At 36.8% G+C, this 23483-nt stretch overlaps 5 protein-coding genes across 6 annotated transcripts; 3 read left to right on the forward strand and 2 right to left on the reverse strand.

The window, feature by feature from the left end:
- Window positions 1-8: 8 nt before the first annotated feature.
- Window positions 9-2563, reverse strand: LOC17881111 (inactive leucine-rich repeat receptor-like protein kinase CORYNE). The gene is made up of 2 exons (XM_006289460.2): window positions 484-2563; window positions 9-395 (listed from the first exon to the last, which is right to left on the reverse strand). Exons 1-2 carry the CDS (start codon window positions 1368-1370, stop codon window positions 86-88), a joined length of 1197 nt encoding a protein of 398 aa, XP_006289522.1. The 5' UTR covers window positions 1371-2563; the 3' UTR covers window positions 9-85.
- Window positions 2564-2950: 387 nt separating this feature from the next.
- Window positions 2951-10181, reverse strand: LOC17881600 (ADP-ribosylation factor GTPase-activating protein AGD3). The gene is given in 20 exon segments (XM_023781961.1): window positions 2951-3470; window positions 3584-4053; window positions 4268-4352; window positions 4461-4606; window positions 4832-5167; window positions 5256-5342; window positions 5447-5677; window positions 5812-5943; window positions 6017-6232; window positions 6403-6444; window positions 6526-6621; window positions 6735-6782; window positions 6859-6924; window positions 7343-7387; window positions 7840-7902; window positions 8116-8186; window positions 8489-8571; window positions 8573-8584; window positions 8707-8783; window positions 9427-10181. Coding segments are annotated over 20 exon segments (2484 nt in total). The 5' UTR covers window positions 9472-10181; the 3' UTR covers window positions 2951-3337.
- A 904-nt stretch (window positions 10182-11085) lies between these two features.
- LOC17883213 lies at window positions 11086-13178 on the forward strand. 2 transcript variants are annotated; one of them, XR_002833634.1, is made up of 3 exons: window positions 11086-11568; window positions 11823-12685; window positions 12804-13178. XR_002833634.1 is itself a non-coding variant. In XM_006287766.2 (2 exons), exons 1-2 carry the CDS (start codon window positions 11185-11187, stop codon window positions 12603-12605), a joined length of 1167 nt encoding a protein of 388 aa, XP_006287828.2. In that variant the 5' UTR covers window positions 11086-11184; the 3' UTR covers window positions 12606-13138. The 2 variants fall into 2 exon arrangements, 1 of the variants encoding a protein (XP_006287828.2); XM_006287766.2 differs by having other exon boundaries at window positions 11823-13138.
- A 1110-nt stretch (window positions 13179-14288) lies between these two features.
- Window positions 14289-17580, forward strand: LOC17883207 (4-substituted benzoates-glutamate ligase GH3.12). The gene is made up of 5 exons (XM_006287311.2): window positions 14289-14380; window positions 15366-15704; window positions 15795-15896; window positions 15979-16754; window positions 16857-17580. Exons 2-5 carry the CDS (start codon window positions 15421-15423, stop codon window positions 17417-17419), a joined length of 1725 nt encoding a protein of 574 aa, XP_006287373.1. The 5' UTR covers window positions 14289-14380; window positions 15366-15420; the 3' UTR covers window positions 17420-17580.
- A 1377-nt stretch (window positions 17581-18957) lies between these two features.
- LOC17882407 (ethylene-responsive transcription factor ERF113) lies at window positions 18958-21649 on the forward strand. Its single transcript, XM_006288488.2, has 2 exons — window positions 18958-19725; window positions 20919-21649. Exons 1-2 carry the CDS (start codon window positions 19632-19634, stop codon window positions 21455-21457), a joined length of 633 nt encoding a protein of 210 aa, XP_006288550.2. The 5' UTR covers window positions 18958-19631; the 3' UTR covers window positions 21458-21649.
- Window positions 21650-23483: the final 1834 nt, after the last annotated feature.

Raw genomic sequence — 23483 nt, forward strand, 5'->3', positions numbered from 1 at the left:
CAGAAGGATAAAGAAAAAGAAATATATTGATGTAACTGCAGATATATAGACTGGTGTCACAGATATGATGGTACAAGACATTAGACTAAAAGCTGTGCAGTTGTGTAAGCATGTGGACAAGCTCATCACTTGAAGGCCTGTCTGCCGGAAAGTCAGAAAGGCAGATAATGGTGATTCTTAAAGCCATTAACATCTCATCTTCTTCCACTTCCTCTCCAAGAATGCTTTTGTCTAATGCTTCTCGTGCTTCCCCGGATTGCTGCAAATGTTTTAGCCACTGTCCTAAGGTGCCTCCACTTGCAGCCTCTTCACAGAAGGGATGGGTCGGGTCTCTTCCAGTTAAAAGAACTCCCAGTATCATGCCGAAGCTGAATATGTCGCTTTTGTCTGTGTATCTGTCACAAGGATTTTGCATTACCGAGTTAGTAAAAGAGAAGAATTAGTAGTAAACTCAAATGGTGGTGGTATTTATATTTGAAGCACCTGTTACTTTGAGAAGACTCAGGAGCAGAGTAGCAAGATACGGCTGCGTGTGAACTAGGCATGATCTTGGCCAATCCACAATCAGCAAGGCGGGGCTCAAACTCAGAATCCAACATAACATTTGTAGGTTTCAAGCTATAATGAAGAATCTGTGTCTCACAACTGAAATGAAGATACTGAAGCCCTTTAACAATTCCAACAGCAACTCGAAGCCTAATCTCCCATCCAAGCTCTACCTCTTTAGCTCTAACCTTATCCATGACATCCTCAAGACTACCGTTGGGCATGTAATCATAGACGAGAGACAACTCATCGGATTCGCGAACATAAGCTCTTAAACTCATAAGGTTCCTGTGTCTTAACCCAGCAAGAAGCTCAAGTTCCTTCTGCAACCTTCTCTTAACCGACTTGCTACTACTACTTTCTGGTGAACCAGTACCTTCAAGAGAGCCTAGCCTCTTGACGGCAACCACTAGACCATTATCAAGCACCATCTTGTAGTATTTACTGTTAGGGTCTGAACCAAGCAACTGAATACCATTACCAAGAGCTGCGTGAAGAGACTTAGGTGTGATTTTAGGGGAAAACACCACAGGACCTTTGAGAATTGGCGTCTGTCTCATGTAATTGACAATGCAACGAACCAAGAAAGCTAACACCAAGGCTGAAACCAAGCCGGTTAAAATCCCTGAGAGGATGCTAATAATAATGACCTTGGAAGTGATTCTTGATTCGAGTAGTGTAGACGATGTTGAAGTTGTGGATAAGTGTTTCACTGTTCTTCGACGACAACTTGAACTTGTAGCCGTTCTTGAATTGAAGACTAAGAAGAAGAAGAAGAAGAAGAGTAAGAGCAGTGCAACAGTGTTTTTGCTTCTTTGCTCCATTGTTGCGTCGCTAATGAATAAAAAGCATTTGGGGGTTTTCAAGATTAGACAACAAATCTGAGAGAAGCCAGGAAAGTGAAGAAGCTGTTCAAAGCTTTACATAGAAACCCAGAAAAAGTTTTTTTTTTAAAAGACTAAAATATTAAACAGTGAAGCTCTCCTATCTATCCTCTTCTTCCAAAACCACATATATTCTCGAGGAAACCAATGAGAAACAAACAAGACAAAATGAGAAAAATGGAATTGAACTCAAAAATCTTCACAGAGAAGATGAATTAGAATATCTCATTGGCTCAAAGATTCTTATCTAAAATTCTCTGTCTCTCTCTTTTGCCTTGTAAAATAAAAATAAAAATTGAAAATTTTAAGAAAGCTTAATTATTTTTTTAAAAACACATTGTTCTTGATAAGGGGGGGACACAAAAGCATCAAACTTTGTATATGTATGTCTGAAAATAAACCCCAAAACTCAGTTGAGAACCCCAAAAACAAAAAAGAGCAGAGAACAGACTCCAATGAGAGATTTTTTTTTAAAAACACAAATTAACTATATATCTGCTTTTGAAAGATGAAACAAACGAAAAAAAAACAAAACTATCCAAAACTGTATTGAGCTCAATTAATCCCAAGTTTAACGAAACAAAACACACATAAACATGAAACACACACTCTCTCTCTCTCTCTTCTACAACTCTCTTTTCAAGACACAGTATCTGCGAGACTGTGACCCTCTCACTCACTCTCTCTCTCTCTCTCACTCTCATCACAAAAAGCATGACCGAATCCGTTACTTACTGCCAAAAAAAACCCAAAAAAAAAAAGAAAAGAAAAAGAAAGGTTCCCGCCTTAGAGAGTGGAACCCGCATTGTCAGGTGGTCGTGGTTAGAATGGGTCCCGTCGACACGTACGCAGCTCCTCGGCTCTCGTTGCCTTTGCTTTCCATCCAGTGGCCGAAAGCTATACACATCGAGGTCTGTGCTCTATATAGACTTGAGCTGAACCAACAACAACAAAAAAAGATAATAATATACGACACATCTCACCCGTTGATTTATAATACGTAATGGAGATCTTAACCGTTGGATGCATATATGAGAGAGGCTCGAGAATTTGTGCTTTCTCTTAGCGTGTGAGATTTTGTTTACTTACACACACACACACAAAAAAAAGGTGATGTTCCCTTTGTTTGTCTGAGAATAATTGCTTTCTCTTCCCAATCTTTCTTTGTTTTTAAAAATTATTTTTCCATGTTAAAGGCAAAAGCTTTGTGCTGGGGGAGAGTCACCTTTTTAATTCAAAGTTAGGTCTTCTTCTTTTCCCATTTGAACCTCATTTCTATATAAATATCTTTGGTGGTGAAAAAAACTTAACTATTGCTTAATTGCAATGGTAACACTCTTATCAAAAGACTCAAAAGTGTGTGAATACAATTTCGAAATAAGTGGACCATTGTGTACTCTCTCTTACGCCCAAGTTGACAATCAACCTTTTTTTAACTGGCCTCATTGACATGAATAATGACACATTTGGTTTTTGGACTATATAATATATAATAAGTTTTGTTTGTATGAACAGAGAGATTCAAAAACTAAACCAAACCACAAATTTAATAGATCAGCTAATGAATAATTTTATGGTTACCACCTCCTCCAGAAGTGAACAAAACCGTCGGTACTTTTTTTGCTTACAACGAATGACACCACAAACTTTGGATGCCCTATTGTCCCACATACACACAACACGACACAACACAATACACTATCATTTCCCAATATGCATTGCAGCCTATATCCATCGCTCACAAATACATTTAAATACATTACTTTCTTCACTTGGGGATCTAAGCTTAATCCACACCGACCGTTTAAGGCCTTTGTTGTTTAGTGTTGATTGGCTCTTTAACCGTGGAAGCAACGATGAAACATAGCTCCGTAAGTTCTATGCCCATGAGTCTCTGTATCTTTTCATCAACACTGTCTGTGATTGTATCCGTTTGTGTCTGAGAGGAGTGCGAGGACTTCTGGATCGGTAAATTTGGACTCTGCAGCTATATCAAGAGGGGTTTTCCCTTCTACGCTCATAGCTTCCGGGTTTGCCCCCCTGCATAATTCACCCAGTTTGTTGTGTTAAGACATCAACCTTTTCTAAGGATTTAGTGAGAGAAACTGTTAAGAGCTATTTTGGACAAGTGGTACAAAGAAAATCCAACTCACCTAGAGAGTAGCAATCTTGCTATTGCCGCTTTGCCTCTGAAAATACAACAGTGCAGCGGAGTTTGACCACTTGAATCTGAGGCATTTACATTTGCACCATATTGCAACAAAAGCTCTGCCATCCCAATGTCTGCCTTCTCACAAGCACAGTGAAGAAGAGATGAACACCCACTTCCCTCGGGAGATATATTTGAAGAACTACCTGACGTTCTATCTAACAACTCATTTCTTAACCTGAGTAGAACATCTTCACGCTTCGGCCTTTCTGGTACTAATATTACTCTTGAAAGTGTTAACGAAGAGCTGGAAGATGATTGGTCATACACAAAGTTCACATCCGCGTCACCATTTACAATAAGCCGATAAACAGCCTTTTTATCATTTCCACACACTGCGTCCCACATTTGTTGTGCAATTGATTGCGGGAAATCGCAGTCTCTCGATCTCCGAACAAATAGCTTCTCAGCATACTGTGAAATACAAAAAAAAGATTTTGAATGAGCTGCTCTGAACATTGCCTATGCCAAATCAAAGAGAGAACACCGCAAAAGAAAATATTTTCTAGATGTTCAATAAATTTTGAAGGAAAAACATACTGTAATATATGCACTGGCTCTAGAAGAAAAAAATATAGCTTCAGTTATCTCAGACATATGGAATCAAATAAAGGGTAGAAGCTAAAACCTTAGCTTGTATATATTTCTCCTTAATAGATATCATATCACCATAGCTGGGTTTTCCAGTGACCATCACCCTGGATTTATCTGACCTGAGCATATTTAGTGAAGTAATTTTAATAATTGTCATGTCTATGGGATCAAAGCTATCATCACTTTGACTAAGAAGGCAAAATCTCAATCATAAATGGACTTTTTACCCCGTTAAGCCTGGGTCAACATGGAAGGCGCTCCTTGAATGTAGCAATTCCTCCCAAACTGTGTTTGCGTAAGTATTTCCAAGAGCTTGGAACAAACTTATAACAGATGGCTCCCATACTTTCACATCGAGGGTGAGTGACCTAACCTGTAGCAACAGCCAACTTCAGATTGATCTAGACTGATGCCAAAATGAATGTCGAGTCATCCAAAGTTCAAGTTCTGTCACATGCTTTAACAATCTGAATTGCTTCTGAACATCAAGCCTACTGTCACTTCAAAATTCAGATGGACTTCTTTACGTCCTTCCATGAGTGGGTTGTTATAAAGCCTACTTATATTTTGCAAGCAATAAAGAGTTTTGATGATTTACCTTAGATATATGCACACCGAGATTACGGTGAACACCAGAACATTCAATACAGACAAGAACCCCCAGATTTAAAGACGCCCAGTCTGGTTCTGGAGCTCCACAATCCGCACATTTGTCATTCCCACAGACCTTTCGCAGAGCATCAATGGGCTTCTCACCCTTTCTAATGGACCTCTGCGGCTGAAAATTTCTTGATTGCCTTTCATGGTATCCCAAAAAGCTCCTCTCACATACAAATTCTTCATTTGTAGGATGATCATATTCAGAACTTTCATATGAGCTACTTTCACTAGCAGATCGATGGTGACCACTACCCATGGGACTACCAGGAAGACGCTGAAATGTAGCCGAAGGACAATTCATCAAAATTGCATTGATATTTACTATGACCCTGGTCATGCAAAGGAATAATGACAATACTTACCTGTTCAGGGACCTGAGAACTAAGTAGTGATGCAATAACCCCAGTGATCTTTTCTATCCAATCCATTTGATCGAGTGCACTCTCAGCCTGCACTGACAAACATAAGTAAACACTGAGTGAAAACTATTAAAATTTGGGCAAACATGCCAACAATAGAAGCTGGAGGCAGTAACAAACACTCTGAGTCAAACCTGCAACGTGTAATTTTTTGTAGGTGAAATGATCCTAAAGCAAAACCTCAGATCTGACTGATCAGCGTCGACTTTAATTGTTGAGGTGAGTAAGTTCACTGTATGACGAGCTACAGACTTCTCATCATGGACACCACCATGTCCATGACTATTCGACGAAAGCCACCTACTAAGAAGTCCAGACCCAAGCTCAGAGCTATTTCTCTGTCCAGAAAGCTGGCTACCAGACCCCTAAACATCAAATCATCTAAGTCAGAGTGTGCAAAGAATGGGTCAAAAAGAAATTTAATTTATGAACACCACACAGTTTGCATTATTCTGCTCTTTTTTAAAACAAATAAAAGATAGATATATACAAAACTCACAGATGGTTTGCTACACTGTTTTCGGTAATAATACAGCATTCCTCGGCTATCAAGAACAAAAAACCGTCTTTTCCAGTCTCCTCTCAGATTTGAAGATCTTTTAGAGAGATAACCTTGCCTTATTGTTTGTACCTGAAAGTACCAAGAAATGTTAATAGTACTCTTTGGAAGATGTCGAATTCATATGTAAAGGACATTGATCAACCTTTCCCCTTGCAGCAGATTGCATTACAGCGTCTATCATTTTGTGAGAGCTTCGACCTATGGCCTGTATGCCATCTCCATTTGGTGATCCATTAGAACCATTAGAACCAATCCTGCTCTCTCGATCAACCTGTCTTTTGTACTCCTGCATCTTTTCATTAAGTGCTGCTTGTTCATAATTTGATCTTTCTCTGGATTGTTGCGCATAGGTCAAGACCTGCAAAAAAGGAGTGAAAGGTGTAAAATAGTTTATTTTTTATTTAAATTGCAACTGTCTCAGCGTTCTCAATACGTATGTGAAGACTCATGCATAGTCTTAAAACAGATTTAAACTCCAAATGTTTAGGGATCTATTACTTGAAGGGAAAAAAAAAAAATTAGACCGACCTGATTGATATATGGTTCCATCTGATGCAGTAATTCGTAACCCTGAAAGCAGCCACATTCAGATTTGAAACAAATCATTTTAGACTATTTTAAAATTCTTCTGAATGAGCATAACATACTTACCTGTTTGAAGTACCGAAGATGTGCATCCATCGTTCCGCTGACTGCTTCCAAAAATTCAAACCTTTTCTTAGCCTCAACGTTTGAAAGAGCAGTCACCTGATCATAAATTAGGGAAGTCAATTAAAAATGATTACTTTAGCAATAATCAGGATGTGACTGTACAAATATGACTTGCAATTAATAATCGGAATCCAACGACAGAAATTTACAAGGTTGAACCGAGCTTGCTCAAACATAGACCTCGAAGTGTGAAGTTCCTGTCAGTGTCAAAATATGTTAGTTATAACATAGGGAAACAAAAAATACATGGTACCCAAAAGCATGCAACCAAACCTGTTCTAAAGCAGCAGCAACGTCACTTCTTGTACCTTTCCTCAAAGATAAAAACTTCTCACGAGCCTAAAGCACAATAGGAAGTTAATTAGCTAATCTCCATATAAGCTTGAACCAATTTCTAACAAAACAGATATCAGTTATCTTCCAAGCTACAAATTTGATTCCTAGTAACAGCTAATGCTCAGAAAAGTAATAGAAATGAGAACTAGCTAGGTTTCTGTAGATTTAGACACAGCTTGAAATTGCAGCACACATATACGTATTCCGCTTTGGATAATAAGAACCCTAGCCTCATTCGATTAACCAGAAAGGATTCAGAAATGGTAATGAGCTCAACACATTTGTTTGGTTGAAACTTTTTAAACAGATATTATATCTAGTCCGGAAAAAAGTTAGGATAAGAATTTTTGGTCTTTCCAAACTATCCTTTGTAACCATGTAAGCAGGGTGGAGAAAACAAAAACCCTTGACAAAGGAATACCTGATCATAGGTAAGGCTAGCCTTGTCAAAGCGCTTCCGAGCTTCCTGTGGCAAAAATGATCTCTCAGGATTCATATCCAAATATAAGCTTGTCATGCTATCTTACTTACTTAAAAAAATGGAAGAAAGATATATCTGGACTAGCCACAATGTATAGGCAGACTCAAAGAAACTTAACCACATATTTCGAATTCAGTGGACCTTCTCTATAGTGGTAACCTCAAAATATATTTTGTTTGGGGAAGGTAGACGACCGGAGTGATAATTATTCAGCCTTTTTAGATTCCTATTGCTGAAATCCCAAAGTCAAACCAGAAGAAGAAAACCTAAGCCATATTAAATTAAATGCCTCCTGGCATGCCTTCATAGTTTCTCCACTCATACATGGCAGAATGCATGTCCTCCATTGTTTCATGGACATTCTAGTAGGTATTAATGGCCAACATAGATTAACTTAAAAGAGAGATCTAGCCAAGAAGAAAGTAAACATATTGTACCTTAACCTCATGCAAATCCATATTGGAAAACTGAAGTAATCTGTCATTGAGAATATGTTCCACCTGCAAATGAGAATTCGTCAAAATTGAAACCTGAACTGAAACGACTTGATCTAAATTAACTCAAACAATGTCTAAAGGTGAATAAATCTATATAGAGGCCGCTTTTGCTGCAAGAAAACAGAACTATCTACGTAGATACACAGAGGAGTAATCAGAAAGAAGGCTGAGGATGGGGAGACATGGAGAGAGCGTCACAGTAACAAACTAGCATACCTGTGACCGAAGAACTTCCTTATAAGTCCCAATTTCCCTCAGCGCAATTGTAAATTTCGTCATTACGGGGCCTGGCACATCAAGTTAGAGTTTATCAGCACTTTTGATGAAACTATATTTTTTCCAATTCTTAACTGAGATATTTCTACCATAACCGCGAATCTAACAATCCTAGCAAAGAGAGAGATGGAGAGCCTCACTCTCTACAGTTTAAGCCACCATAAAAATGTGCGTAAAAAGTAACAATATTCAAACATTTATGAATTCTAAATTGAAAACAGCTTAAGATGACAAGTAGGTGCAAACTGTATGGTGATAAACAGAAAATATGCTATTGTGAGTTTCCATATACTATAAGTGAGATCAGTCATACCTCCAAAAGCCACGCTTATTGGATCATTATGGCCGCCACCAAATGTTTCAAGTGCACTTGCGAAAGCAATGTCCCCATCATATGCCTAGCCCTTCACTATAACAAAAAAAAAAAAAAAAGATAATCTAACTCTGTTAAAAGATATGTTCTCATGTTTCTTTCAGCTGGAAGAAGAGTACAGCTACAATTCTAAGCATATGAGAAAATTCGGGGCGTACGTGTATTTCCGGCATCCTTTGTAAAATTTGAGACTTCTTTCCCGCAATACTTCCGCACTCTCCTCCATGCTTTGTAACTGTGTCAGAAAGATAGATTAATGGAAGCACACAGCTGGAAGGAAAAGTACATAAGGCAAAGAAAACAGCAAGACACAACCATTTGTCAAAGAAACTGCAACTATGGACAACCCAAAAAACTAAGTGATATAGGCACTCCATATAGCGGTGACAAAAATTTAAACTATAGGACAACAGAGCAGGATTGGAGCTACACTAGAGAACTTCCTTTATAATAATGTTGCAAAAAAAATCTGCTCCTCCGCACTGAAAGAGTGAGCATGAGAATAACTAGCTAAGTGGAGACAAGTGTATCCTAAAACACAAAGTAGCTTTGCCAGAGTCAGAGATTCAAACATGTGAACTGGATCACAAGTCAATTCACATTTCACCAGCAAAACAAGGCAAAAGCGCGAATATAGGCAGTCCAGTCAAATAATATTAAACCAAATTTCTCAGTGACACAATAAGTTGAACCTTTCCACTCTAAAATTGGGGTATAAGTGTCGGTGAACTCTAAAAATTTGAGACAATAAAACACCCAAATGGCTCCAAATTTGGTGTATCTGTTTATTCACAAGTAGTGAAGAAGAAATCTGGCCAAATAGCACACTAAAAGACTGGAGACATGAGGACAAATACACACAAAATGTAGAGAGAAACCTGTTTGCGGAACATGGGAGAGTCATCAAGCTTGGTGAAATGCATATTGAGCAAATTCTAACTTCCTCTTCTTCGACACAGACAGCAATTAACATTACACGGACAAACAAACAAACAAAATAAAAACAACCTAAAAGCAAAAGACCATCACTGTTTTTTTTTTCTCACACAGACGCAAACAAGAGACAAAAAAAAAAACAAAAACAAAAGGAAGAAAAAACGTGAGATCCTCTCTTCCCAAAGTTTTCCCGAAACCAAACCCCGATGATCTAACAAAGTCTCGAGCCTTGTGTGGTTTTTTGCTTCTCGCGAAATCGAAAGTTGAAAAAAAAAAAAAAAAAAACAGTGGGGAGGGATTTGTGAATTTTGAGATGAAGAAGTGTCTCGGGAGAAGAGAAAGCAAAGAGAGAAAGAAAAAAAACACTTCACCGTCTTTGTGAGTAAAAAAATTTAACCACAAAAAAAGAAAAAAAGACGGCGAAACTGTGCCGCTTTAGTTACCGCCGGAGATCGTGAAGGTTGGTAAGATACGACGCCGTTCTGAACTGTAAATTTTTTTATAAAGATGAGAGGACTCTCTGACTGTGCTTTTTTTGCTTTGGTCAGAGAGAGAGTGTGTGTGTGTGGTGGTCATCTGAGAAAACAAGGACTCGTGCTTTACTCTACTCTTCCACGCGCTTTACTCGCGTCTTTAGTAAACTACGATGCGCGTGTAACTAACGCGAGGCTCTCTTGATGGGGTTTTAAATAGAGAGGAGAAGTGTGGGACCCGTTTATCTGGTTGCTTCTCCATTACCTTTTGTTCCGGAGAGACAGAGAGGTCAGTGGGGTTTTTTTCACATTTTTATATATGATTCCCTTTTTTCTTTTCTTTTTTTACATTTTCTTTTTTATTAGGAATTTAAAATTCTTATTAGGGTGGAAAAAAATTGCTAAAGCAAAAGGAAAAGGTAGAGAATTTTGGAAAATATTGACACGATGATCTTACTTTTTTTTTTTAAGCAGACTTTACAGTCGCATATGATAATTAAATATATATTTTGTGTGTTTCAAAAATGAAAGAAAATCCCTATTGTTTAATTTAAAAATGTATCATCTCCTCTTGTCCAGCTAGAACAAGATTTCTTTATTCATATCATACCGATCTATATATTCTCTAACCAAGATCGTGTTTAAGATTTTGTTCAGTTTTAGTTTTCAAGTCTTGTTGTTAACTCCAGTTAAACTCCCCATATCTACTTGTTCAATAATAAAATATGACAATGAGAATTATGTTTTCGACATGTTTATTTTTTTCTACTAGTTCTGATTTTCTATATGATCTGGGATTGTGGTCTCTCTTCTAATCATATAGTACTATTAAGTCTATTATACAGTATATACTAGTATATTGTATGTTTTCTCTCTCAAATGATTTCCAAACCTAATGCTATGAATCTAGTATCACTTTAGATCTCTCTTTTCCCTTTTTAGCCTGTCGCCTCTTTCATTTCCCCTTAAACCCTGGTACACCTCAGGTTAGTAAAAACAATCTATAGTGACTCAACTAGGCCACTAATGGGCTGAACTGTAGGAATTTTAGTTACGTAAGGCCCAATTAATAAATTGCCCATTTAAATTTCCTTTATTTTACTTAAAAGGATCACACACGTCACGCGAGGCGGTGTGTTTTCTTTCTTTCTTCCTCCTCCTTCTTCCATTTATCGCCCCAATCGATTTTGTGTGTTTTTCCAATTTCTAATTTCCTACTCTTTCCCAATGGCGTCGTCTGGATCAGCCAATGAGGATTTCCAATCCCGCGTTGCGAAGATCTTCGGGTCTCTCGCCTTCTCTCGTCCCTCTTCCTCTTCCTCTTCTTCTTCCAAGTTTTCTACGACTTCTGCTCCGGCGGCGTCGCGGCAGCTTCCCGGGTCGGTGTGGACTCTCTCCGACACAGAAGTTGAGAAACGGGAGTGGAATCGAGATTCGTACGATAGGGATGAGATTCCTTGTGCGTCATCGTTCGACGCGATTTTGAGACAGCAGAGGATCTCCCCTAGCACTGCAGAGGATGATCTTAAGGATATTGATGGCGCCGAGGATTTTGATGATGTCTGGAGCATTAGAGCGTCCATGGGACTTGACCGCACTCTCGATGACGAGGTAAATCAATTTGGTTCTCTGAATGCTTGTTTCTCATCTGAGTCTGAAAAATGGAAGAGAATTGATTTGTTACTGTAAGAACATATTGGTGTGTGATTCAGGGAGTTTCTGTACGTGAGTCTTCAATCTAATAATTATCTTCGAGATTCTGGAATTTGAATTTTACTTGTTAACAATATTTGGCGTTGTTTCTAGTATATGCTGTATTTGTCGCTTTCTTTGATACTGAGGGTTGTTTATGCTTCTTTACGCAGGCAGAGGAAGACGAGTATGATAAAGTCGCACTAGGGACAGAGAATGACGTTGAAGACTTGTCTCTAAAAGATTCTCTTTCGAAATTGTCTGGCGGACGGACTCGGGATCCTCGTGCTAACTATGTTGCTGCGAAAATGAGGCTGAAGGAAGACGAAATGGAGGCCAACAAACTTAAAGCTTGTGCCAATCAACCCTCGAAAAGCAAAGAGTCACACGTAGAAGAATCATCCAAAGCTGTGCCACCGAAACCTATTCTCAAAAGAAAGGAGACTAGTTCAGATTCAGAAGCAAGGACAAGTAAGCGAGTCAGGTTTGATTCTCTCTTGGAAGAAACAGTAAAGAAGCCTGAAGATGCTTGTTCGGCTTCTACCTCTTCAAAAAGCATATCTCATCAGAGTAAAACTGGTGCTCGGGTACCGGATTACTTGCTAAATCCTTCGAAGTACACCCGTTACACCTTTGACCCATCTTGTGAATTGATTGATAAGTCCCCAACAGGAGAGTACATGGACATTCCCAAGGCTGTAGAAGGATCAACAGATTCAGAATCATTCAAGAAAGTTTCCTTCATTCCACAGAAGAAGACCAAGGACGTAAGAGAAGACAGTAGTAACTGTAGTGAGACAAAGCCTATTGTAGCTGGAGAGTTAGCAGAAGCTGAGAAACCAAGTGCAACAGAAGATGGGGTTACTGAAATAGGAGACTTAGAGAGCTCCACCAGTTTCCAAAGGAATGGCCGTCAATACCGTGCCAAGCAAAGTGTAGATGAAACAGTTGTCTGAACAATTCGGTTGAAAACACTACGCGGAGATGAAGTTGGTGTCCATGAGATACAAACATGTAGCATCTTTTAGCAGCACATGTAAGATATTTTTTAATTCCTAGACTTCTTTAGCAAACTTATGGTAACATAGTAAGAAACAGTTTGCCTTCGAGACTGTTTAATAGAGACTTAAGCTACCTTAACTTCCTGCTGGAAGCTATCTTGATAGATCGCCAGAGATGTTGCCACAAGTTTGGTTTCAACACTAGTGAACCGTTTTTGGGAAGATTCCAGGGTTAAAGAAAGACATCCTTGTGAGCACGAGGACTGCAATCTACTTGTGGATGAGAGATTGCTTTCATAGAGAGAGCCTCCTTTTGATGACACAGGGAAAATAAAGACATGTAAAAATATACTTGGAATATGGAACTAATGAGCAGGTAGAAGTCTATTGATGCTGAGAGAGAAGGTTGCCTCTCTTTTTTTGTTTACTTTTGATTCAGTTCAACAAGTTTAAGATAGAAAAAAAACATGGGTTCCATTTGTTTGCTTCAATGATTTTGCATGAAACAAAGCTATCGTTAGATGAGCATAGCTTAGTGTTCCTTGAGTTCAGGATTCTGTTCTGACGGGGTTTCAGCTAATGGTTTGATCAAAAAGACCACTCGGTGTTGCAGTGTTTGCAAATCAGAAGACAGTCTGGTCTGAATATTCATAGTTTGGTTTTAAATGAGATGCATAGATTTTTGTATCAATGGGAGGGACGGATACAATAATAATACCATTGTTGAGCCTTAAAACGACTTTTATAAGATATTATTTCGTTAATATGTTGAACATGACTCAACACCAACCACATAATGTGTATCATTTTGTGTAACTTGCTTAAAAGGATCAATTCATAGATATCTCCTTTAACCATGGCCTCTTGGTTTCTGCGTACGGATGCATTTATAAGATGATGATTTAGCTAATTTTACATTATTTACGAAAGATACGTGTGTTTTGGAAGGACACACCTAAGATGCCACAAGACACCAAAAAAACCCCACTTGGGTGTGCATATAAGAAAGAGTCAGAAGATGGAGACGACTTGAGTTTAGTTTGTTTTGCTACTAATAAATAAAGAAATTGCTTTCAACGCTAAGGTTTACTTGGAATTTTCTCTATTTTTCCAGAAAATTTCTGGGCAATATCCCTCAACGGCCCACACACACACTTCATATGTTCTATTAAAATCAAAGTCCTGGTTAGAAAGAAGTGGAAGGTCAACCAACCCCAACCCGTTATGTTTTGTCTTGATCCGTTCAGAAATTTCAGTAAAGAAAGAAGAATACATAAAGTAAATAAAATGTAGTAGGGGTTGGTGGACATATTATAAAATTAAATGTCACATGGAGAATACCCATAAGAAGAATAAGATAAAGAACGGAAGAGATTACAAGAAAATAGTTTTGGTTTTTTCCTTTTACGGCAATTGCATTAGTTTAAGATGAGTTAACAATGTTTGGTTTGGTTGAAGAAAAAGACACATACTGTATCTATGTATATAGTACCGTTGGGTAAGATAAGACAACGATTGGAGCTTACACGAGAACCATATAATAACAAACATCAGTCACACACCACTGGTCCGGACTGTCTGTGCTATTTATTGTGTTTATTGATCTGTGTTTGTTTGTTTTGGTTTTTTTGTTTTAATACAATCTTCACAATATATATTTCCCATACAAAATGAGTCCACTGTCACTGAGTGGATCCAATCTGGAGAAGATACTAGACTCTGTTGCAGAGGTGAGTTTTAAAGTCTCTTTCTGTTCAATTTCCTAGTCGTTCCTGCTTATCGTCTATTTGCTTATCTATTGCATTGCATCAACGAAAGATATAAACTATGCTTTTTCCAAAATATATATATATACTTTGTTACATATTTGAAACGAGTTCGTTGTTTTATATAAGATGATGATATTGAAACTTCGTCTGCAAGTTCAAGACTCTTGATCACGACTCACACAAGTAGTCACAACTAAATGAATATAGTTTTATATTGACTCTCTCTGTGTAGAGTCTTTTTGTGGTCTGGTCGTTGTTTATGAATTCTATTTTTCTTGCGCAAAAATTTTTTTTATAATTTCTTTGTGTGTTTCTCCTTCATTTCCTTGCCTTTTCCTGACTTCATTGAAACAGATACCAACAAAAGAAAAAGAAAATAAAAATGATAGTTGCAAATTTTCTTGAATATAGTCGACGACATGGTACATTTACCACCATGTTGCATAATTCGTCAAATGTTATACTATTAAACTATATTACCACCCATATAATTATTACAATTTTATCATAATTTTGCATGATCTATTAAAAATTGAGTACTAAATTTATATTAAAAAACTAAAAAGTAAAACAATAAAATCAAACCAAACTAGACATATCATAAAGTCTTTGGGAATCCATGAAAATATACATTTTCCACAAAACGAAAATTTCCATGAATATTAGTTAAAACAAAACGATTTCATCTCAGATGCCTATGTAAATTACTCCTCTCATATATAAAACATGCCAACTCGTTGGAATACAAAGATTAACAAAAAAAAAAAGAAGAAGCATTTTGTGACAGCATCACACACGCTAAGGTCAGAATGGTATAACAAATTGTGTTACTCGGTCGAGACTTTTCTACAGTTTGTACTTAATAATATCATTTAAAAACATTGACCGAGACTCACGAACTGCCAAATCCATTTTATTTATAAGTATTTTCTCTTGCTATTTATAGTAGAACCAAGTGTCCAACTCTCTGATCCCATATCATCAACTAGAGAGAACTAAATATGAAGCCAATCTTCAACACCAACGAAGAATTTGAGACGGGGCTGAAGAATTTAACTTCAAATGTGAAGCAAATACAAGACAACTTGTTGGAGGAGATAATCACTCCCAACACAAATACAGAGTATCTCCAACGTTTTCTCACCGAGAGGTTCGACAAAGAGCTCTTCAAGAAAAATGTGCCGATCGTGACCTATGAAGATATTAAGCCTTATATCGACCGTATCGTTAATGGAGAGTCATCCGATATCATTTCCGCCCGACCCATCACCGGTTTCTTGCTAAGGTACATAAGAAATTTTCTATATATAGTTTTTATTTATTTTTAATTTTAAACCATATACATGTTCTTAATTAGACGAGTGTTGTTCTGTAGTTCGGGAACTTCTGGAGGAGCACAAAAGATGATGCCATGGAACAACAAGTACTTGGACAATTTGACATTTATCTACGATCTTCGTAGTCAAGTTATAACCAAGTAAGTGTAACATGTTTTCCTTATAAACGATTTTATTTTGGATCAGACCATTGATGGACAAATCTCTTCTTGTTTTGTTTAGGCATGTGAAAGGTGTGGAGGAAGGTAAAGGGATGATGTTTCTCTTCACTAAACAAGAAATAATGACTCCTTCTGGCTTGCCTGCTCGAGTCGCAACCAGCAGCTATTTTAAGAGCGACTACTTCAAGAACCGGCCATCTAACTGGTACTACTCGTTCACGAGCCCTGATGAAGTCATCCTATGCCCTAACAACACCGAAAGTCTATACTGCCATTTGCTCTGTGGCTTAGTCCAAAGAGACGAGGTTGTGAGGATGGGTTCCATCTTTGCTTCAGTCATGGTCCGAGCGATCAAGGTTCTTGAGAATTCTTGGGAGGAGTTGTGTTCAAACATCCGATCAGGTCATCTCAGCAGCTGGGTCACAGACTTGGGTTGTCAAAGCTCTGTGTCTTTGGTCCTTGGAGGACCACGTCCTGAATTAGCAGACACAATCGAAGAAATCTGCAGCCAGTCTTGGCAAGGTATAGTCAAAAGACTATGGCCAAACACCAAATTTATTGAAACCGTTGTTACAGGTTCAATGGGACAGTACGTTCCCATGTTGAACTACTATTGTGACGACTTGCCTCTCGTTTCAACAACCTACGGTTCTTCAGAGACCACATTCGGGATCAATCTAGATCCTCTGTGCAAACCTGAAGATGTGTCTTACGCTTTCATGCCAAACATGTCTTACTTTGAGTTCATACCTATGGATGGAGACACCAACGATGTAGTCGACCTTCAAGATGTGAAACTTGGGTGCAGTTATGAACCCGTGGTCACAAATTTCGCTGGTGAGCTAAATAAATCGACCGTGAATTCAATAAAATGCATTATTTATTATTCTTTTCATTTTTTTAACTAATGTTAGTGAATATGTGATTTTTTTGGTTCAGGCTTGTATAGGATGAGAGTGGGAGATATTGTATTGGTGACTGGCTTCTACAACAACGCGCCTCAGTTTAAGTTTGTAAGAAGAGAGAACGTGGTCTTAAGCATCGATTCCGATAAAACTAACGAAGAAGATCTGTTTAAGGCTGTGAGTCAAGCAAAGCTCGTACTCGAGTCATCAGGTCTCATTCTAGAAGACTTCACCAGTTATGCTGACACCTCAACATTTCCTGGTCACTACGTGGTTTACTTGGAAGTAAAAGCCAAAGAGGGGGAGGAGGATAAGAACAAGACACACCTTGAGCTCGATGAAGAAGCGCTCTCCAAGTGTTGTGTGGTAATGGAGGAGTCGCTTGATAATGTTTACAAGAGATGTCGATTCAGAGACGGATCGGTTGGGCCTCTGGAGATAAGAGTGGTGCGTCAAGGAACGTTTGAATCTCTAATGGACTTCTTCATCTCACAAGGTGCTTCCACCGGTCAATACAAAACTCCCAGATGCATTAAGTCAGGGAAAGCCTTAGAAGTATTGGAGACATGTGTGGTAGCCAAATTCTTCAGTACTTGATTGTTCTTCCTTGGATTAATATATATATTGATTCAAGTGATTTGTTGTGGTTTCAATAAACTAAATGTGTACTAGTTTGTCTGAATGTGTATAATTTCTAATATATATTGATCAAGTCTTTTGTACTAGTTCATTGTTGTCTGCAAAATGGAACACAACAATGAGAATTTCCAGGTCTTTACTCAGAAACAGAGCATTTTATTAAATCAGGACCGAATTTGGAAATGTTTTATATGGACAAAACTTTGAGATGAAACCAAACCGTTCTTTAAATCTTTACACTTCACCACTATGAGCCATGATGAGTCCATGCCTACCAAAATAACGAGGGGACAATCCGGTTTTGTTTTGTTGCGGTTCATTTTATGATTATCGCTTTCATAGAAACGAAAACCAATTAAACCGTTTGTAATTTGGTTTTCTTATTGGTTAGTTTGATGCAATTTGGTTTGGTTATTCTGATTCCGGTTTAGTTTGATTTATGTAATATGACATGTTAACTAATGTTTTATTTTATATATAACATGTTTAACATATGATCATCTATAATCAAATATTGGATTATTCAGTTCGGTTAGGTTCATCAGTTACACATTAAATCAGTTTTGTTGATTTCGGTTTGGTTTTCATCTATATATTAGTGGATTAAATTGGTTCGTTTATTTATTTATATTCACTCCATCCAACTAGTAATGAAGTATTAGTGAAGTTATTAGCAAGGACAAATGCACAACATCTTGGATCAGTATCTAAACGGGGTATGATGATGGTATATATGTCATTCAAGACCTTCTCTCGCCTATGTTTACAGATCACTAGTGGTAATGGATTTGGTTTAATGAACAATTTGACTTTTACATGTAGATTTATAAAGTCCAGTGAGAAAATTCCTTATGATCCATGTGAGTTAGAGAGACAGCTAAACTAAACATGAGGTCTAAGCTTTGATCTCACCGTCAAACTGGATTATGGTTTATGACTTTTGGAAAAGGAAAGTCGAATGTGAAGTAAATACAAGACCATCTTAGAAAGAGATACTTTGATGCTTCTTCCATAGCAAAGAATTCACCAAGTGCTTATCTATGATGAATTGATGATCGTCTCTCGTGATTGAAAATCTTTCATATATCATATCAGCCCAAAGTTATTTGTGTTTTACTCCAAATGGATTGTTTAGTCGTCTTATCAAAATCATTGAGAAACAAATATATGTAAAATTTAAAATTTAAAGCCATAAATATAGTATGAAACAATCTAAAATAAAAACGCTTTTAAACTTGGTTTTTGCACAAAAATCTTTTAAGAAAATTAACATTGGGCGATTTGAGGATAATTAATATTTAGACAGGCCGTAAAAGTAGATGAGTAATCTATCACAAAAACAGTTGTACTAAGCACAACATATGAAGCATAAACATATTCCAATGGAACTATATGAAGCATAAACATAAGCATAAGCATAAGCATAATCTTATTTTTTATTATTTAACTATGCAGAGTTTACAAAATTTACTACTATATACAGTATGATGCAAACATTTATACCAATGAAACTAAAACAGATGCAATTATATATTTATCATTTTATATTTTTTGTAAAAAGGAAAAGAAGAAAGTTGGATCCGCAATCATTCCTAATTTGTGCATAACACTGCTGCCAAAACATGCGAAGTTCAAATAAGCTCTAGAAAACAAAACAAAACAAAACAAAAGAAATAAAAAAAGAATGAGAAAAAGAAAAAGAGAAGTATGAACTCAAAAGAACGGCCCCACCACCGCACCATTCCAAAGGTTTATTTCGAGTAGAGAGGAGGGATGATCCTATTCCATCTTCTCTCTTTATAAAAACCCTTTTCGTCACCTCTTCTTTCCTCATAATAATAATATCACATCATCCTACATAGCCCTTTATCTAAAGAACAAAAAACCCTTATTTGCTCCCAATTCCTTTCTTTTCATCACATACTAGCCAAAGCTCCATGTACTACTAGTCACTCCCCCAAAGTTCTTGATTTCAAACTTATAGTTCCTTTCAAAAGTCTTCTTTGTATACACACATACGTTTGCTCTTTCTTCTTTCTGCGTGTGTGTGTGTGTGTTTTGTGTTGTAAAAGTGGATCGGAGGTATGGAAAGGGACCGGTTCCACCCCAAACATCGGCGGCGGCGGCGGCTGATGATAATCCGTCCTGGGACGAGACTGATGTCACCGCCATGGTCTCCGCTCTAAGCCGTGCCATCGAGAACCCGACTGACCCGCCTGTCAAACAAGAGCTTGATAAATCAGATCAACTTCAACAAGACCAAGGTGATTATCAAAAAATTATATGCTTTCATCATACGTCTCTCTACTACTAGAATTAAGTGCTTAAAACTTCTTCTTCTTTTTTTTTGTTTCCTAGCTGATGTATGTAACTTGGTTATAATAAGTTAACTAACTAAAGACTTACTATTAATAACCCTTTCCGTCGATTCTCTTAGTTAATAATTAAAAAAATTTTGAGGGGAAAAAAGGAATTTGTATATAGAGGTTAGGTTCGAGTTGAAGTTGAAGTTGAAGTTCAATGCATCTCTATCATTTAATTTACTTTCCGTAAAGAACCTTCCTTCTAATTGTACCACCGATCAGCATACTACTACGTGTCTATCCTTTTTTTTTTCAATTTTTAATACATGTAGATTTTTCTTTTCAAAGTACAAGTTAGATAGTGTATTTTAATAAACTCATGTCTTTACTCGTCAAACATATATATAACCTACATATGGCTTCTTACCTAACTAGCTAGATAGAGTAATTTTTGACCACGCATGTTCTTTTTGAAATTAGTTGTCTTTAGATAGGCATCAACTTTATGGTTGTCTTTTTATTTATCAATGTTTTGAAGTATTTCAACATGCATGATTAACTCGTTTTTTTCTTTGGAGTGCGTTAGAACTTAATAGCCGAATATGTCAAACGACTCAGGCGCAATGTCTTTATCTAAAATCAAGTCTTAGTTTATTTTTTTAATGAGTGATATATAGTCCCAACATCTAATTTTGTTGAATGCTATGTTAGATTTATATACGTCATCCCTTTAATTTGTACACACAATAAAAATCACCCGGAAATATAGTCTGGATATTGATTCAAACTTTGATTTTGGTTCAGTAAAAATGTATAGTAATCCACTTGAATTGCAGGATTGATCACCCTTATTTTTGATTCCATCTAAATCTTATGAGTTGAATAGTATATTGTATTCTGTGGAAAGTTCCATAATATCACATAGTTGATGATCGTTTTAAGTGTTATTGTATTATGCACCATCTTTAGATAATTAAATCATTTCATTTTTTTCTTTCTTTTAAATCATAAATATCAAACTAACATATTCTTGCTAGATATAATTAATCGTTAAAATCACACGTAATATAAATCTTCTCATGCATGTAGAAACTGTACATGCAATATGTAATTATTTTTTTAATTCTTATCATCGTTATGTCATGTTATGCAAGATCAACCAAGAAGGAGACACTATAGAGGCGTAAGGCAGCGACCGTGGGGAAAATGGGCTGCCGAAATCCGCGATCCAAAGAAAGCAGCCCGTGTCTGGCTCGGGACTTTCGAGACAGCCGAAGAAGCTGCTTTAGCCTACGATCGAGCCGCCCTCAAATTCAAAGGCACCAAGGCTAAACTAAACTTCCCTGAACGGGTCCAAGGTCCTACTACTACTACAACCATTACTCCTGCCACAAGAGGAGGCAGTGAATCAATGAACTCACCTCCTCCTCATCAGCCTGCTCCATCTTCTACTACTCCTTCGTGGCCAATGAACTATAACCAAGACATTCTTCAATACGCTCAATTGCTTACGAGTAACAATGAAGTTGATTTATCGTACTACACGTCGAGTCTCTTTAGTCAGCCTTTCTCAACGCCTTCTTCATCTTCTTCTTCCTCCCAACAAACGCAACAACAACAGCAACAGCAGCAGCAGCGGGAGGAAGAAGAGAGGAGCTATGGTTACCATTATTATAACTACCCGAGAGAATAATCTAATTTTCTATATTATCGGTCGAATCAGTTTCATAAATCGCCACCATTTTCGTTTCATTTTTCTATTTTCCCAACCTTTGTTGCACCGAAAATATAAAAAATGAACGAGAGGCATATGTAACATTTTGCTTAATTTTGTTTCGTTAATGTTGGTAAAATTTGGATTTGCTGAAGTTTAATATTTCTGAGATCCTACAATCCGCCGGCCGTATATATAAGCTTAAGCTTGCGTCAAATATAGTTTGATTTCGGATAAGGGTTGTTTTTAAAACATATATATACGGATGATGATATCAGCTTATTGTTCTAAGATTTTAAAGAACATAACCCCTCTTCTTGTGTTCACAATATCACATTCATTAGACACATGATTTTGACGATCGTTTCTGAAAACACGACTAAATGAGATCAATTTTTAACAAGTTTTGTGTAGCATATTTGCAATCCAATCTTCTACAACTGTACATCAAATATATATAAGTTTTTAAAAAAGAATATTTCGTTCTTTGACATTGGCTCTTGAGAGCTAGCCAACATTTTGTTCTATAGCATTGGCTCTTGAGAGCTAAGCAACATATTGACTCTTGAGAGCTAAGCAACATATTGACTCTTGAGAGCTAACCAACCCATGCACACTATGTAGTTTGCATAGATACTAAGATGTTTTTGTATTTTCACGTGCAATTTTTAAAATAAATTTTTTTTTTAAGAGCTGCAGGGACATTGCAGTTTGATCTGAATCAGATATCTAAAAATATAGTTTCATATCTTATAATTCAAACTTGACTACTCCCTGGAAATGTTACATTAATTCGATTTCCGAAAAGTCAAACTGTGTGGTTATAGTGAACTATAAATCTTCTTAATTTGGAAGTTTTTTTTCTTTTTTTTTTGGGGAAATATTTCATTGTAGTTGAAATGTGCTGAAAGAATCAGAGACGATCACTACGAATATCGCAATCAGACTAATCATATAAAGAAGAAAAAAACGTGTTCAACCTAGAAATTATATCGAAATCCCAAAACCAAAAAAAAGAGAGACTTATCTGTCCACATATTCATTCATTCATGTGTCTTTTTTTTTAGAACGCATTTTGTGTACATGCATGAATTGTACTATATATCGAATTATCGATTATATAAATATGCGTGGTTTATGTTTTTTTCTCTTGTTATTATTATTATTATTTGATACATGTGACAATGTGAGAGTAGGACAAGGCAAACTTTGGTCTTGAGATTTAGATCGAGCTTGCCCCACCAAATATTAAACACCTCTTTGTATATATCTTTTCATTATTCTCTATCTCGCCTTCTATTGGCCTTCCTCGTGATCGTCTCAGAATATTTTCTGCATATATTCCAAATTATATCTTAACATTTTTTTATTTTTTTCTTTTTAAAAAATTTAAAACACTTTTCATTTTGTCCAATATTAAAAATACTTCTTACCAAAAAATATATATTAAAATACATACATGTTCATCTGAAACGTATTTAGTTTTTTTTAAAAAAAAAATAAAGTTGAATACGCATATATAAAAGTTAAATATTTGAGAAATTGAAATTATGAAATTAAATTTTTCTCCGGGCTCTATATAGAAAATAAAATATTATGAACCTAAATTTGTACTTTTTGGTTTAAGGAAAACATATAGAGATCTATGTAATGGTTATTTGCTCAACTTTGTTTCAGGGTTTGGTCAATTCTAAAAATATGGGTGGGGTGATAATATTTATATTGATGCTATAGATGAGATGATTTAGTGGAAAGGAGAAGTAAAGAGGTTTCTACAGAGTAACGAAAGGCATGCGCGCAAAAGGCAAATGGGAAATTTGGGTCGCGTCCCACTTTGGTTTTACGTCAAGTGTATATCGAGGGCCATGCTCCAGATCCCCATGACCCAGTCTAATCATATGCATCTTTCAATCCCAGTTTCGATCTCTTCTAGCTACCATTTCTTTTCTTTTTTTTTCTCTCTCTCTTTCTAACAAAAAACTTAAATAATATTTTAAAGTTTAAC

Source organism: Capsella rubella, unplaced genomic scaffold (genome assembly GCF_000375325.1).
Source record: "Capsella rubella cultivar Monte Gargano unplaced genomic scaffold, Caprub1_0 scaffold_6, whole genome shotgun sequence".
Classification (NCBI taxonomy): domain Eukaryota; kingdom Viridiplantae; phylum Streptophyta; class Magnoliopsida; order Brassicales; family Brassicaceae; genus Capsella; species Capsella rubella.

Bases quoted from the DNA above. Each gene is read 5' to 3' on its own strand.
- LOC17881111 (XM_006289460.2), bottom strand. From the start codon at position 1,370: ATGGAGCAAAGAAGCAAAAACACTGTTGCACTGCTCTTACTCTTCTTC. The intron at 396-483 runs GTGCTTCAAATA...TCCTTGTGACAG, and splicing joins GAGTCTTCTCAAAGTAACAG to ATACACAGACAAAAGCGACA.
- LOC17883213 (XM_006287766.2), top strand. From the start codon at position 11,185: ATGGCGTCGTCTGGATCAGCCAATGAGGATTTCCAATCCCGCGTTGCG. The intron at 11,569-11,822 runs GTAAATCAATTT...TTCTTTACGCAG, and splicing joins ACCGCACTCTCGATGACGAG to GCAGAGGAAGACGAGTATGA.
- LOC17883207 (XM_006287311.2), top strand. From the start codon at position 15,421: ATGAAGCCAATCTTCAACACCAACGAAGAATTTGAGACGGGGCTGAAG. The intron at 15,897-15,978 runs GTAAGTGTAACA...TGTTTTGTTTAG, and splicing joins CGTAGTCAAGTTATAACCAA to GCATGTGAAAGGTGTGGAGG. The intron at 16,755-16,856 runs GTGAGCTAAATA...TTTTTGGTTCAG, and splicing joins CGTGGTCACAAATTTCGCTG to GCTTGTATAGGATGAGAGTG.
- LOC17882407 (XM_006288488.2), top strand. From the start codon at position 19,632: ATGGTCTCCGCTCTAAGCCGTGCCATCGAGAACCCGACTGACCCGCCT. The intron at 19,726-20,918 runs GTGATTATCAAA...ATGTTATGCAAG, and splicing joins TCAACTTCAACAAGACCAAG to ATCAACCAAGAAGGAGACAC.